The sequence below is a fragment of the Dipteris shenzhenensis genome, chromosome 18, assembly GCF_047967505.1.
Source record: "Dipteris shenzhenensis isolate YYH24624 ecotype China chromosome 18, Dip_SZ_1.0, whole genome shotgun sequence".
Classification (NCBI taxonomy): Eukaryota; Viridiplantae; Streptophyta; class Polypodiopsida; order Gleicheniales; family Dipteridaceae; genus Dipteris; species Dipteris shenzhenensis.
This window is the reverse complement of record NC_141613.1, coordinates 14551948-14565674: the sequence shown is the minus strand read 5'-3', so window position 1 is coordinate 14565674 and position 13727 is coordinate 14551948. Positions and strand designations below refer to the sequence as shown.

The window sequence follows — 13727 nt, the reverse complement described above, 5'->3', positions numbered from 1 at the left end:
CTTAAATTCCAACTTCTGCAATCAGCATACGTTTGATCCTTTGATCTTTTAAAGTTGATGACACTACTTTGAAAATATAAGAATAACCTTCCCTTATAACTCCACTCTCATCGAGAGCCTCCTGAATTAAGTTTACATCAACTTTATTGCTTTCCATGAACTGTTATACAACATCACGTTTGATGGTTTTAAACTTCTTTTCCTCAATCATCCCTTTTGAAATAGTTGTTAAAAATAAACCTTTCATTTGTTTTACGGGAAGAGTGTTCGGATCAACATTTTTCTTTTAGGGCTCCAAAGCTTTCCTGTAAGCCGGATGCGTAAATAAGAGTTAAGATAGGAAGATTTACATAGCCACATTGCAAATAGCAAACGCTTGAAACAATCTCACCTTGCTACTTGTACTCAACTCTTGCATCCTCCACTTCTTGCTTTCAATTCTGCAAGGTTGCGAAGTTTTCTTCTTGTAAGCCTATCTCCCAAAGGGGTCTCTTTCAATCTTGCTTTACATAACTTCTCCCTCGTCTTTGTATGTTCTTCAATTTCATTATGTAACTGCTCTTTCAAGCTGAAGCTTTCGGCTATTTGCTGTATTTTTGTGTTTGCCTCTTGCTCATATAAAGACTTATACATGTGCGCAACTTGATATTGAGCCATGACGTATCCATGCATACCTTTCATTCCGTCGTCCACAAATTTTAACAATGTTGTCGGATTTGAGAATGGCGGTGTAGAACTTTGGATAAGACATTTTGGATAAATCTTCCCATCACACCATAAGTCGATATGTTGTAAACCTTCTCTCCTCATGTTTTCTCTTTGCATGGCGCCTACGTGTTGTCGTTTTGGAAGAGGCGCATATTCTTTAGCTAAATCAATATGAAGATGGTGTTGTCATCTCTTATTGGCTTGTTCTGTAAAGTTGTAGTTCGGTGTTGCCATTTTGAGTGTAGTGTTTTTCCATTGCTTCATAGTTTCATTACTCTTTCATAAGGCAAAGACTTTTGATGGTGGTAAACTTTGAAAAACAAGCCTATGACGAGATTAGCTATGGTGTTCTGATGGAGAAGCTTAACGATCGTGGAGATGGCTAAAAAATGATTGAGAGAAAGATGTGGCTTGTAGGAGCATTGAATGTTAACGCTCATGAGATATGGGAGTGAATATAGAAGAGTATCTTTATTCTTTCATCCTCTGACATGTTTACAATACTTATGAATATTTTGTTGAGTATTTTATTACTTTCCCATATTTTAGACTCACAAAAAAAGAAGAAATAATTGTGGATTTCTCTTAGGGCCCCAAAATGAACTCCCCTTTTTCCTAATGGATGTTGGAATCCTTGTTGGTAATCTCTCAATTTTGTTAAACAAGGACTGACCGATATTTTTTCGCTACTTTTTGATCTGATTCAAGTTTCATCAACCTATAGTCTAATCAAACCATTGGATTAGTGGTTTGCGGGCATTTTTAAGCATGTGTGGTAGTCTATAAAACTCACTTGTGATGTATCAAGCGATAAAAATTGATGAGGGAGGGGCTTATATGTGAATTCAAGAGGAAAATAAAGGACGAGCCTAGATCTACTAGCTTGTAGCAAACGGAGAAATGAGTCGCGTTCAATTCGGATCTTACATGGTAGTAGCGATCTCGAATCTTGATGCCTCCATGAGTGACATAACACCTAACAAGATTGACTATGACAAGCTAGAAGAGGACACTCTACAAACTAATGCTAGGAGATTGAGCATCAACAACAATAGCTCCAAAAGTCAACAATAAATTTGCCTTGAAAAGGCTTGATGACTTAACCCTAACATTTATAAGAAGATTTGGGTCCTAATGGACCCTGCGTTGTGTCTCATGTCCATATTTTTACTCATTTTTTCCTTTTCAAATTTTGATAAAATGGTAAAACTCAAGTTCAATCTTGATGTACTAATTTTCTATTTGTGGTGCAGGTTAACATGGGAGTCATTATAAAAATGTGGGCTTTAAGGCCAATATGCAGAAATACGATTACGGCTATTGACATCTAGGTAATATGCCAATATCTTATCCATTCACGAGACTTATTTTTGGCGTTAATATTCTCGGTGTTATTTCGGCGCCCAGGGAAGGGCCCGTTCCCTTGGATTACAACTCTTTGGGGAAGAAAGTGTGCCGCCTCCCTTTGTGGTTATAATAATCATATAATATATATTATCATATAAATATTTTCAATTGCTCGTCCATTCTAAATTCCTTGTTTTCAATCTAAATTCTTACAACATTCCACTCTTTTGTTCTCAATGCGAGGGAGCAAGGAAATCCAAGCTGGATACAAGATCGAAAGATATCGACACCTTCCTTCATACGATTATAGTCAATGTGACAATATTGTATAGATTACAATGAGGATCAGTTATGAGCTCTTGTGAGCATCGCCTTATTCATGTATTTGTTGGGCTTCAACTTTCAAACTATGCACATCACAAAATCAATAATAAATCACAGCCCTAACAGTTGCAGGGAGGGTCGGGTTGTAACAGATCTCATGAGGGTCGGGTTGTAACAGATCTTGTGTCGTGTCTCATGTCTTTCCTTTTAACATGTTGATAAGATGATAGGATTAAGGTTTAATTTCGAATTAGTTAAATGTTGTCACAATAAGATGTTCTCTATTTAGAGATGCTTAAAAGCCTAAGAGCACCTTGTCTCCACTATTTTTAAGGGTACTTGAAAACCTAAGAGCAACAGATGTCTGAGAGAGAGAGAGAGAGAGAGAGAGGAAATTTGACAGAATGAGAGCCATCAGCAGAGGGTGCATGGATAAATGTTTCGAAGCTCCTCGGCTGACAGAATGAGAGCGGTCAGCAGAGCGTGGATGGATAAATTTTTCGAAGCTGCAGAATGAGAGCGGTCACCAGTGCGTGAATCGGTATATATTTCTATAGAAGCTCGTCGGCAGATGAAATTTGGGAGATGGCGTGAATGGGCAGCTATAAACTATATGTTTGCAGGAAACATGCTTGGAGAGGAACAAGAATCAGGCGAAAGAAGAAACAACTGCATGGAACTCTGAAAGAGAGATAGTCAAGCTACTCATACAGAGAGAGTCAGAGAGAATAAGAGTGGGACAACGAAGGACCGAGGAGGAGGAGGAGGAGGGATCAGGCCGCAGCTCAAAGAAGAAACGATGCCCGAGTGCACAAATTCGGGCGTTAGGTCGACCTCGCCAGAGCTGATTAGCATCAATTCAGGATTGGCCTTTGGCTTTCCGTGGAGCTGGGCACTCGCCCACCGCATGAAAGATGGTATGCATAGATGGTGAAGAGGAATTCTTGCACTTCGCAGGTAGTAGGTCTGCCAAAGACGAGTTCAATACGTTTGCGATCCTCGTCGATGCAAATGCCTTTCCGCTTCGACGCATGCTGTGCTATTCAATCGTTCAAGTAGTAAAACACTTGATTTGAGGAATTATATATTGCATGTAGCTCCGTCACGATGGCTTCAGGCTCTTCCTTCGCTACATCGGCTGCACGGCCTGGTTCTCCAACTCTGACCCCTCCTTACGTCAAGGCCGTCTCTGGATCTATAGGTGGAGCTGTTGAAGCTTGTTGTCTGCAACCCATTGATGTTATCAAGACTCGTCTGCAACTGGACAGGACTGGGCAATATAAGGGGATGCTACATTGTGGAAAGTCTATCGTACAGGAAGAAGGAGTTCGAGCTTTATGGAAAGGACTGACTCCATATACAACGCATCTCACTTTGAAGCATACCATGCGAATGGGTTCCAATGCGCTACTGCAGATTGCTTTTAGGGATCGGGAGACTGGAAAGATCAACCCAGTTGGCCGACTTGCTGCAGGATTTGGTGCTGGCGTCTTAGAGGCCCTTTTGATCGTGACTCCATTTGAAGTCTGTCAACTTTAGACCTTATTATCTTTTTCCTGTAGGACTGCATTCGACTTGGTCATCGTCATTGTTCATCACATTTTTAACAAGCATGTTCTCTTTGAGAGTTGTGAAAGGAATCAGGAACGCAGCGTTTAATTTCATTGAAGTACACGCAAGCCGGATTGTTTTCTTGGCTTATGGATGGACAGATGTGAAATTAACGATTTAGAATGACGAAGCGATGTTGCCTAGTAGTTATAACAGTTGGGAGTGCGACCTTGGCGTAATTAGACGATCCTTTGGAACAATATAATTCGTGCTTGTTCCTGGTTTGCAGGTTGTGAAAATTAGACTCCAACAGCAAAAAGGATTGTCTTCACACATGTTAAAATACAAAGGCCCTATCCATTGTGCGGCAACTATAGCGTATGAGGAGGGGATTCGTGGGCTTTGGGCTGGCGCTGCCCCCACGGTTATGAGGAATGGCGTTAATCAAGCTGTCATGTTCACTGCAAAAAGCACATTCGATTTGCTTCTCTGGGACAGACGTGAAGGTGATGGTCGCATACTGCGCCCTTGGCAGTCGATGGTCTCAGGTTTCCTAGCAGGTTTTACAGCTCCTATCTGTACTGGCCCATTTGACGTTGTCAAGACACGCTTAATGGCCCAGAATAGAGTTGCAGATAGATCAGGGGAGGCGAGATACAAAGGCATGTTTCATGCAATTAGGATTACTTATAAGGAGGAGGGGTTGCGAGCATTGTGGAAAGGGCTATTACCCAGATTAATGAAGATACCACCTGGTCAAGCGATTATGTGGACAGTTGTTGATCAAATCTGTGGGTACTATGAAAGAAAGATTTTGACAGCAGGGAATAGCTGTTAATGAACGCAATTCTTCATCCAAATCTTAGCTTGTGATCCCTGAAGATTGGAAAAACGTAAGAGAGTTTGACAACTTGGCCAGCTTGTCGGACCTCGGCTTCTTTTTCCTCCTTCAAGGGCGCTACCCCCTCACATTCAGTAGCGACCCTAAATTTTTAAATATATGGGAAGAAATGTAACGAATCATGGCTACTGGCACTAATCAGTCACTCCTAGGCTGCCCTTGGGGTATCATTCTGGTGTTGCTTACAGCCAAATGTTGTCTAATCGTCTGTGCGGTGACATGATGCTGCTGCAGTACTAGCTGGATGATAGGGACGAGTTAAGCAAAATATGCGAAGTATCCTTGTTAATTGTGTCTGAGGTTCCTTGGACTTTTGAACTTCACTTGTGGTGAGGCATAAATTGATGTCATGAAGCAGTTTATCATAAAATGCTTTATGCTTTACATTAAGGAAGTGTTTGCTACCCTTCTATACTGGGCCACTTCATCATTTACAATCCATTTTGAAATTGCAGGTGTGGGCAAGTGTTGAACCCTGTGACCCATCAGTAATGTACCCCATTTTTTTGCTGCCTCTGCAGGCTCTTAACCATGTGTTCGATTGATGAATTGCCGTCTTGCCTCCTGTCAGCAGTGGCAAGCATAACCTTTGGCCTACATTTCGTATGTCCTTATCTGCAGTTGTGTCCAACATTTCCCTAGAGCTTGGATGCGAAATAAGACGATCTTGACCTTGAGTCACTACCCACTAAATGCTATGCTCTAATCATTCTAGCCTATACTAGCATAACACGTAGGTGCTTTTTTAGCATATTATATCTAAGTGCTATGATGATTCCTTGAGACCTGAGGAGTTCATAATTTGAGATCAGAACCTGAGTGATGATAGGGAGCATGGGGACACCCTTGTCTGACTGACCTCTTAAGATCAAACTCTACCACCACCCCTCCATTAACATTGACTCCAGCCCGTGCATTCCCTCATGTAGTCTGAAACATTTGGCAAAAGAACAAAACCCACTTTGCACAACAGGTGTTGAGCATGAAAATAGGCCCCCTGTCTGAAATCTTGAATGACCTTTTAGGAAACAAGGTAATCAAAGCTGTATTCACTGCCTTGACATGCAGAAAGAACCCTAGGCTTCCTTTTTGCTCCAACCTTCATTTTCACCAGTGTGATCCATTTATCGCTTTTCTTGTTTAAGATTTGAAAGAACTCTTTGCTAAAACTATAATGTGGATGTGAGGCAAGTAGTAACTTCCCACTCTATTTTATGCTGTGAGAAGAGGACTTGGATTTTTGAGTTCTCATTCTGATCAGGGACAAGGACCTCAGCAGAAGATCAATAGTAGGGTTCATAAACACGTTGAATGGAACAGGTATATGGTGGGAACAAGCACAAGCCCACACCTGCAATAGCACCTACATAGGCTCAAGTTCATGGCTCGTATCAAACTTATCAAACAGGTTCACATGTTTACTTACCTTGTTATGAGGGAGCCTTGGCAAAAAAAATGGAGAGAACAAGGCAGCATGTTACTAGGTTGCAATCAGATAGTCCACAGAAGATTAAGCTCAATGTGATCGAAGACAAATTACAGGATGCTAGTTGGAAGTATATATCTAGATGAATCCAGGAACAGCCCAAACTGATCCTCCTCTGAAAACAAAACACAGTGTGCAGTTTCAATCTCATGATAGTACTCGTAAGGTTGAAAACCATAAACTCCATCACGCATAGTAGGGACTAGCTACTATGGCATCCCCACTGATGTTGTCAGCGCCGAATAGTGGCTATAGACCATAGTATAAACACATGCTCTCACACATACAAATCCACACTCCCACACATAGTTGAGCATCCATTTATACAAAGGTCTTCATACTGAGTTGCTGTAGCTGTTGGCAATCCGAAGGTGAAGGGCAGACTCAGCCGTGACAAAGGCTAGCACTTAAGGATAAGCTAATCAAAAAGTAGCCCACATTCTCTTCATTCGAGCTATACCTTTGTAAGACTAGAATATATCCAATCATACAAATTCAGATTTTTGTTGTTCGAAAGTCCAAATTCTACAATTAAAATAAAAGCAAAGATGAAAGAGGAGAAAGATGGGCTAACAAAAAAATAAAAAATTTTGAAAAACAAAAGGTAGACATACCGAACAAGCAAAGCAATGCTTATGTCGTCATCCGTGCCCAAGCTATACTGCGGTTTTTAAAGACTATTTCATCTTAGTCTCTCCCAAACAAGCATCTAAGCAAAAAAATGCTTAGACAATCTAGCTGATAGGGCCACGCAGATGGAAGTAGCCTAGTCTACTGTTCCACCAAAAGTATAGCTGCTGACATGCACTATATTAGTATTCCAAAATGGAAACTTCTGTACAGAGCATCCGAGCATTCAAACACATTGCATTTCTACATGTATATGAAAGTTGATGCCTATTCTTTATATTAAAAGGTAAAAGACTCAAGACACAAAGTCGCTGTAGTCCAAGTGGATACTCCGACTTCACAGGTACATGGACCTTTAAATGCCTATTCTTTGAGAGAGCTGAATTTTTGCCTCCATGTGAGACATCTTCCTGGGAGCAGTTATCCAGTGTGGCTGGCAAGGAGATTGCTCTAACGATGACAGCCTTCTTAAATAGTTACTTTAATAAAGGGTGCTCTTTTAGCCCTTTGGGACAGTTCTCTAGCATAAACAAGGCCCTTCACCCTCTCTCCTTTTCTCCCTTTAGATGCTACTTATCAAGAAAAGATCCCGACACAAGGAGGAAGAGCAGTGCCTGATTGAGCTACTCTCCACCATGATACACAAATTTTCCATGATGCATAGACCTGGTAAATGAAAGGTCCAAGCAATCCAAGGAAATGGAACATACCTAACAAACAGCCAACTTATGGAGAGTCATGACACCAGTAGAGAAAAGGAAGCACCCCAGGAAACAGTCTTATGTGTCTAAGAGAGTGAATCACGGTTACCAGGATAACACAAATCAGAAAAAGGCAATGCTCCAAAGTGCAGAGTGCCTTCCAAATGTATCAGAAACCATAGCGTTTACAGTCTGTAATGTGTGATAGGGTGCTATGAGTAGTTGATTTTGAACGTCAACTTCCTACAATGATGCCTCTCTAACCCAATAGCTAAATTTGTCGTCCATGCCATTGACTACTTTAATGGGGCTTCATGGATTTTGTGGGCTGGGAACCAGAAAACACAACCCAACTGTGGAAGCAGATGTACTAGTAGCATCCAATAGTGCACAACTTCTCCATTGAAGCTGGTTTTGTCATGACCAAAGAATGCTTCTGGATTTAAGGTCTTCTGCAAAAGCTTCGGACACTTTCCAATATGGCCCTCCAAAACAAGAGCTAGGGCTGTGTTTTCCTAGCAAAAACAGGTGTGTTCAGACACAGAGAACAACATTACTTTACCACACTGATTTCTGTGCATCATTCAGCTCTTGCTTCACTACTTGAATGGTCAAAAAAGCCATGACAAAGCTCCTCCATCAAAACCATGTTCTCCTAAACCGATTCACTGCCATTTTATCCATGGTGCATCTAATAACCTTGTGGTTTCATAAAGCCAATGCATTTACATTGCACCCATTGTGTTAAAGGGAAGAATGTGGAGTATGAGCTCCCTGTAAGGACAGATACAATCTGAGCTGCGTGTGCATCTATCTCGTGGTAGTAGGTTCCTTAGACTTATTTAACCTCTGCCAGGTATAATTATGAAAAATGTGAAAGAGGATATACTTTCTGAAGTTCCTCCTTATGCTTCCCCTGCTGTGTATTAAAAGCAGAATTGGAAATATCTGCTTAGCTTGGTCTTCATTTCCTCAACTAGTACCAGCTTGTTAGAACATATTCCATTATCGAAAGGCTACAGAATTGGAGATCAATATGTTGTACTCCATGATTAGCGTCACCAAAAAATGCCATGATTAATAGATTCGCATCCAGAAAGCAGCTTGCTATGACATCGTCCATGAATGTCGTTTCAGAAAGTCAAAAAGTAAAACCCCTATGCACCCCATATCTTAAGCCTCAACGAAACAAAAACAAGCAAGCCAAAATTATACATGATTTGACTGCGAAAAATGTAAACGCTATTTGGAAATTTTCATTAGTGAATTCGACCACATGTATATGATGGAAGCATGGAAGCATAGCTATTTGATTGGGAAACCAGCACCAACAGTATAAACTCTGAAATAAATTATAAAATGATCGGAAGGTGTCCGCAGACCAAACTCAACACATGCTACAAACTAAAGATGCTCTCTCTCCCTCGCTCGCTCTCTCTCTCTCTCTCTCTCTCTCTCTCGTATATGCCTTCAAATGTCTCATAAAAAAGTAAACAGGCATGAAACAAATGGAGAAATCTAGCAACTGTCAAATATGGAAGAATTTCCGACAAGAATCTGCAAGATACACAAGCTTCAGTCCAATAATTTGGAAAAAATAGTAAACAAGACGGCAGAGAATCCTCTAAATTTTCCTTCTTGCAGGATGTCAATCCAGACGCACCACAGGAATAAAGGGCTGAATAAGGTTTTCAGACAACCTTCCTGTTAAACTGTCCCAGGAAGCACAGTATAAGGCGCCACGTGTTAACCATACTAGTCCTGGATGACAATCCTAGGATGAGGAGCACTTGATTACTGTCAGATTATTTGATTCAGTTGCTCACCTTCTGTTTCCTCCTGTTCACCTCATACACATACTTTACCAAAGAATCCTTGACTGAAAGCAGTTCAGGAAACTCCCTTTTCAGCTTAGAGGCATCCAGTTCATTATTGCTGCGAGGAGCAACAATAACCTTGGCTTGCTCTTCAAGTGTGAAATTGACCCACTTGAAGCTTGGATCGATATGATCTCTATACATCTCCAAAACCTCATTGTGACTAACCACACCTGGATTGGTAAAATTCCAGATTCCTGTCAAATTCCGCTTTGCCATCTCAATGGCAATAGGAAGCATCTCATCCAGAACAGTCATACTGTTTGGAATATTGACAACCTTCTGGTACCTAGTTATTTTTGTTATAAAATTCCGTGGGTTTGTCAAATCTGACGAAATTGGCATCCGGACACGAAGGGTGCAGACATTGCCGTAATTCTTCAGGAGTTCTTCCACCTGGCAAAAAAGAAACACATGATGAGAACAGATAACGAGATACAAGAGAGATTCATGCGTTCATTGCGCATGAAATTCATCAACACTCTATAAAACGCGACACTATAATGGAACGGTGACAAGATCAAGTCTTCTGCTATGCGAAAAGTCTTTTACCATGGCCTTGGTTTTTGAGTAGAAAGAGCCGGTGAAGTTCGGTTTATCTTGCTCCAAATATCCAATTCCGCTTCCCAGAGGATGAGCCTCATCGTACTCGAAAATGCAGCCAGTGCCAAAGTTTACGAGCAAAAGACCATGCTGCAAGCAAACATCGGCCAAGGTGAGAGTTCCAACTACATTAGCTTGAATAGTTTCCGCCTTGTGTGTTTCACACCAATCAACATTGGGGCGCCCTGTCACGCCGGCAGCGTTGAAGACGTGAGTTGGCTTCACCAGTTCTATATCTGCTTCCAATTGTGCCCGATTCTCCAAACGACCAGATCCATATTGGTACTCTATGCCTTGTTCTTGGCAGATGTTTCCGAGAAGACCCCCGATCCACCCAGTGCGACCATAGATAAGAAACTTGAACACTGTCTTGCCAGAAGAGGGGTCCGTATTGCCATTCTCGTGGGCTGAAGTGTGCAAATTACCATTAGGCAGATCTGCAAGATCCGTGTTCTCAGGAACCTTCTCTACTCCACCCATGGCTAGCATGCGCGGATGAGGCACTAACGCACCTGAAACATCTCCCCACCAAGTAGGGTTGCTAATGTACCACTCCATCGTCTTGCGCAGGCCTTCTTCCCATGTGGTGCGCTCGCCCCATCCCAGATCCTTCAGCTTTTTGTCCTCCAGAAAGTAGCGCTGATCATTAAATGGCCGGTTTTCCACGAACTGGATGGCTCTCTGTGGATCGAGTTTGAAAAGTTTGCAGATGTCTTTAGCTACATCTAATACTCTCCGTTCTTTCTTCGTTCCAATGTTGTAGACATGCCCAACTTCTCCCTTGTGCAGAACCACCTCAAAAGCTTCGGCTACATCCTCACAATACAGGTAGCTGCGGACATTGGATCCATCTCCATGGATAGGGAGGGGCTTGCCTTGCATTGCTAGAAGAATTAACTTTGGAATCAACTTCTCAGGAAATTGATTCGGTCCGTAGACATTGTTTCCCCTGGTGGTGATGACAGGCAGGCCGTAAGATCTCCCATATGCCATCACAAGCATCTCCGCTCCGGCCTTAGTAGCGGAGTAAGGATTAGTGGGGAGAAGCTGCGAAGCTTCGTGATTGCCAACAATAGCATCTGCCTCAGTTTCTCCGTAGACTTCATCAGTACTGACATGAATGAAACGCCTGATGTTACCCGTCACTTTGCAAGCCTCCAGGAGGACGTGGGTGCCATACACGTTGTTCTTGGTGAATTCGAAGCTATTGCCAAAAGAATTGTCCACATGAGTCTGAGCGGCAAAGTGCATAATCGTATCGATGCCCTCGGTGATGAGCAAGTAATTGACCAAATCGGCACTGCCAATGTCGCCGCGAACGAACTTCAAGTTGGGGCTGGACTTGGATGGGTAGAGGTTCTTCAGATTGGAGCAATAGTCGAGCTTGTCGAGCACGACAATCTTGTACTGGGGGTATTTGCGAACGAGGCGATTAGCAACATGGGAGGCAATGAATCCAGCAGCGCCGGTGATGAGGATATTCTTGGGAGTGTAGGGGACGGAAGCCATTGTTGAATGGGGAGATCAGGGAAATCCCGGCCAAAAGAAGGCAAGAGAGGCAGGGAAAAAGGCAATTGGATGAGCTCAGAGTGCGTGGTTAGGCGTCTGAGGGAGAAGCGGCTAGTTTTGGTAACCGTTTCAACGGCTTCGAAGCGCCAAGAAGATCGGAGATTCTTTGAAGAAGAAAGGGAGACTGCGCAGGAAAAGATGAGATTGAAAAGAGAGATGAAAGGGCAGAGAATGCAGGAAGATCCAAAGGGACGGATGGCTGGCTGAGAGGAGCAGAGAAAGCAGAGGAAAAGGGACAAAGGAAGGAGCAGAGAAGGGTTGGGAATGGAGAGGATGCACAAAGAGAGCTAAAAGGGGGAGGAAGGGTGAAATATGAAGGAGACAGAATGGCAGCAGAGAGCTTGAAGAAGAGGAGCAGAGGAAGTCCCAGATTGCAGGGAAGAGAAAGCAAAGAAGAGGAGGAAGAAGAGGTGACAAGAGGTCAAGGATGAGGAAAGTGCAGAGCAATTGAGAAAGAGCAGGGGAGAGCTTGAGAGAGAGCAGAGTGGAAGACAACCCACAAGGAGAACAAGTCTCAGAGCTTGAGATTGAGCAGAGTGGAAGACAACCCACAAGGAGAACAAGTCTCAGAGCTTGAAATTCAGCACAAGACCTCACCCCCCGATTTAAAGATGTTTCATCTCACACCTCCAAGTTAACTCAGTCAACTATTGTTTGTTTCTTTGACAAGGAGAACAAATCTCAGAACTTGAGATTGAGCAAAGAGGAAGGCTGCCCACAAGGAGAACAAATCTCAAAGCTTGAGATACGCACAAAGGAGAACAAATCTCAGAGCTTGAGATTGGGCAAGGAAGAAGACAGCCCACAAGGAGAACAAGTCTCCCAGAAGCAAGGAAGGCACGAGGAAGAAGAGAGTGGGGACAAGTCAGGACTTTATTAGAGGTGGTCAGGCAAACAAAAAACTAGCTTTCCTTTTAAAGAATGCAGGGATATGCCCTGAAATGAGGGCTACGTCTCTGCAGTTTCTTCCGGTGCTCAATCACCTTTTCATTTGGTCGTGCCCCTGCATGACACGCAAAGGAGGCACGCAGGCCATCGGTAGCATTCCCCCCTGTCACGCGGGGGCAAAGTTTCACTCCAAACTTATTCACTTTTTTCTCTTTTCCTTTGCTCCCCGGTTTGGTCCCCTACCGGGATCCCCGAAGTATCACACAAGACCTCTCGGAGTTGTCACCGTCTTACGGGCTGGAACCCCTGCTGGACTGAGTGTCCTTCACCTTCACAAAGATGCTGGAGCCCTTCAGCTGCTCAAAAGAAGAGCCTGGATCTCTCCCCCAGAGCTTCCGTCCTGAAGGTATTCTTTTTCCCAAATCTGTGGCCGAACTGCCGTGCAGCAAAACTAACACCCGAGCTTCGCTCCAGAAACTCAGCACGAGAGTGGGAAGACACCTGTGAAATCAGATCTCAAAAACCTCTTTTCTGGCTAGTTGTGACTAGCTAAACTTAGCCCCAGCTAAGTTTAGCAGAACCGCCAAAAGATTTGGCCCTGCCGCCAAAGTTGGCCGAACCGCCAAATACAATAACCAGCTGCCCGCAAGAATCGAACACAGAACCGCCGGGAAGTATACGCAGAGCTCTAACTTGAGCTAACCAAGGGAGCAAGTCGCCGGTATTGACTGTACTTGGCTCCCACTTGTTTATAGCTTGATCCCAAACCTTCACGTGCTCAAAAGCCTCCTTCTTTCCACAGCCACCCTGCGGATTCGAACCCGCAACCTTCTGCTCGAGGAATCACCAAGCAAACCACGCCGCCGGCCACTCGGTTGGTGTAACCGATGGCGTCTCCTTAGCTATATCCTGTCTTCGTTCGACGGCAAAAGGGGGTCGGCCCCCTCGTTGGCTCGCGACCTGTATCCCCACCGCCGGACTCGAACCCTGCACCTCCAGGCTGTATGCACGGAACCCTTCACGACCCGGCTAGCCACCCGGGCCGTGGCCTTGCTTGATGTATATGACGCACCGCATCCTTATATACAAGCTTTTGGGCTTCTGGCTATGGCACGTCGACCGGCGCCATGCACACGTCGAAT

At 43.5% G+C, this 13727-nt stretch overlaps 2 protein-coding genes across 4 annotated transcripts; one reads left to right on the top strand and one right to left on the bottom strand.

Annotated features, from left to right (window-relative positions):
* The first annotated feature begins 2697 nt into the window (after nucleotides 1–2697).
* On the top strand, nucleotides 2698–5306 carry LOC147890837 (mitochondrial succinate-fumarate transporter 1-like). Of its 2 annotated transcripts, XM_087389466.1 has the most exons (3): nucleotides 2698–2920; nucleotides 3003–3903; nucleotides 4220–5306. In XM_087389466.1, the coding sequence occupies exons 2-3, from the start codon at nucleotides 3487–3489 to the stop codon at nucleotides 4766–4768; spliced, it is 966 nt and encodes a 321-aa protein (XP_087245592.1). In that variant the 5' UTR covers nucleotides 2698–2920; nucleotides 3003–3486; the 3' UTR covers nucleotides 4769–5306. The 2 variants fall into 2 exon arrangements, with proteins under 2 accessions (XP_087245592.1, XP_087245591.1); XM_087389465.1 differs by having other exon boundaries at nucleotides 2698–3903.
* Nucleotides 5307–9180: 3874 nt separating this feature from the next.
* LOC147890836 (trifunctional UDP-glucose 4,6-dehydratase/UDP-4-keto-6-deoxy-D-glucose 3,5-epimerase/UDP-4-keto-L-rhamnose-reductase RHM1-like) lies at nucleotides 9181–12519 on the bottom strand. Of its 2 annotated transcripts, XM_087389287.1 has the most exons (3): nucleotides 12451–12519; nucleotides 10078–12384; nucleotides 9181–9921 (listed from the first exon to the last, which is right to left on the bottom strand). In XM_087389287.1, exons 2-3 carry the CDS (start codon nucleotides 11635–11637, stop codon nucleotides 9463–9465), a joined length of 2019 nt encoding a protein of 672 aa, XP_087245413.1. In that variant the 5' UTR covers nucleotides 11638–12384; nucleotides 12451–12519; the 3' UTR covers nucleotides 9181–9462. The 2 variants fall into 2 exon arrangements, with proteins under 2 accessions (XP_087245413.1, XP_087245412.1); XM_087389286.1 differs by lacking the exon at nucleotides 12451–12519 and having other exon boundaries at nucleotides 10078–12438.
* Between the last annotated feature and the right edge of the window lie 1208 nt (nucleotides 12520–13727).

Excerpts from the sequence above, each read along its gene's own strand:
- LOC147890837 (XM_087389466.1), top strand. The coding sequence starts at position 3,487 with ATGGCTTCAGGCTCTTCCTTCGCTACATCGGCTGCACGGCCTGGTTCT. Across the intron at positions 3,904-4,219 it reads TGATCGTGACTCCATTTGAA|GTTGTGAAAATTAGACTCCA; the intron begins GTCTGTCAACTT and ends CCTGGTTTGCAG.
- LOC147890836 (XM_087389287.1), bottom strand. The coding sequence starts at position 11,637 with ATGGCTTCCGTCCCCTACACTCCCAAGAATATCCTCATCACCGGCGCT. Across the intron at positions 9,922-10,077 it reads ACTCAAAAACCAAGGCCATG|GTGGAAGAACTCCTGAAGAA; the intron begins GTAAAAGACTTT and ends CTTTTTTGCCAG.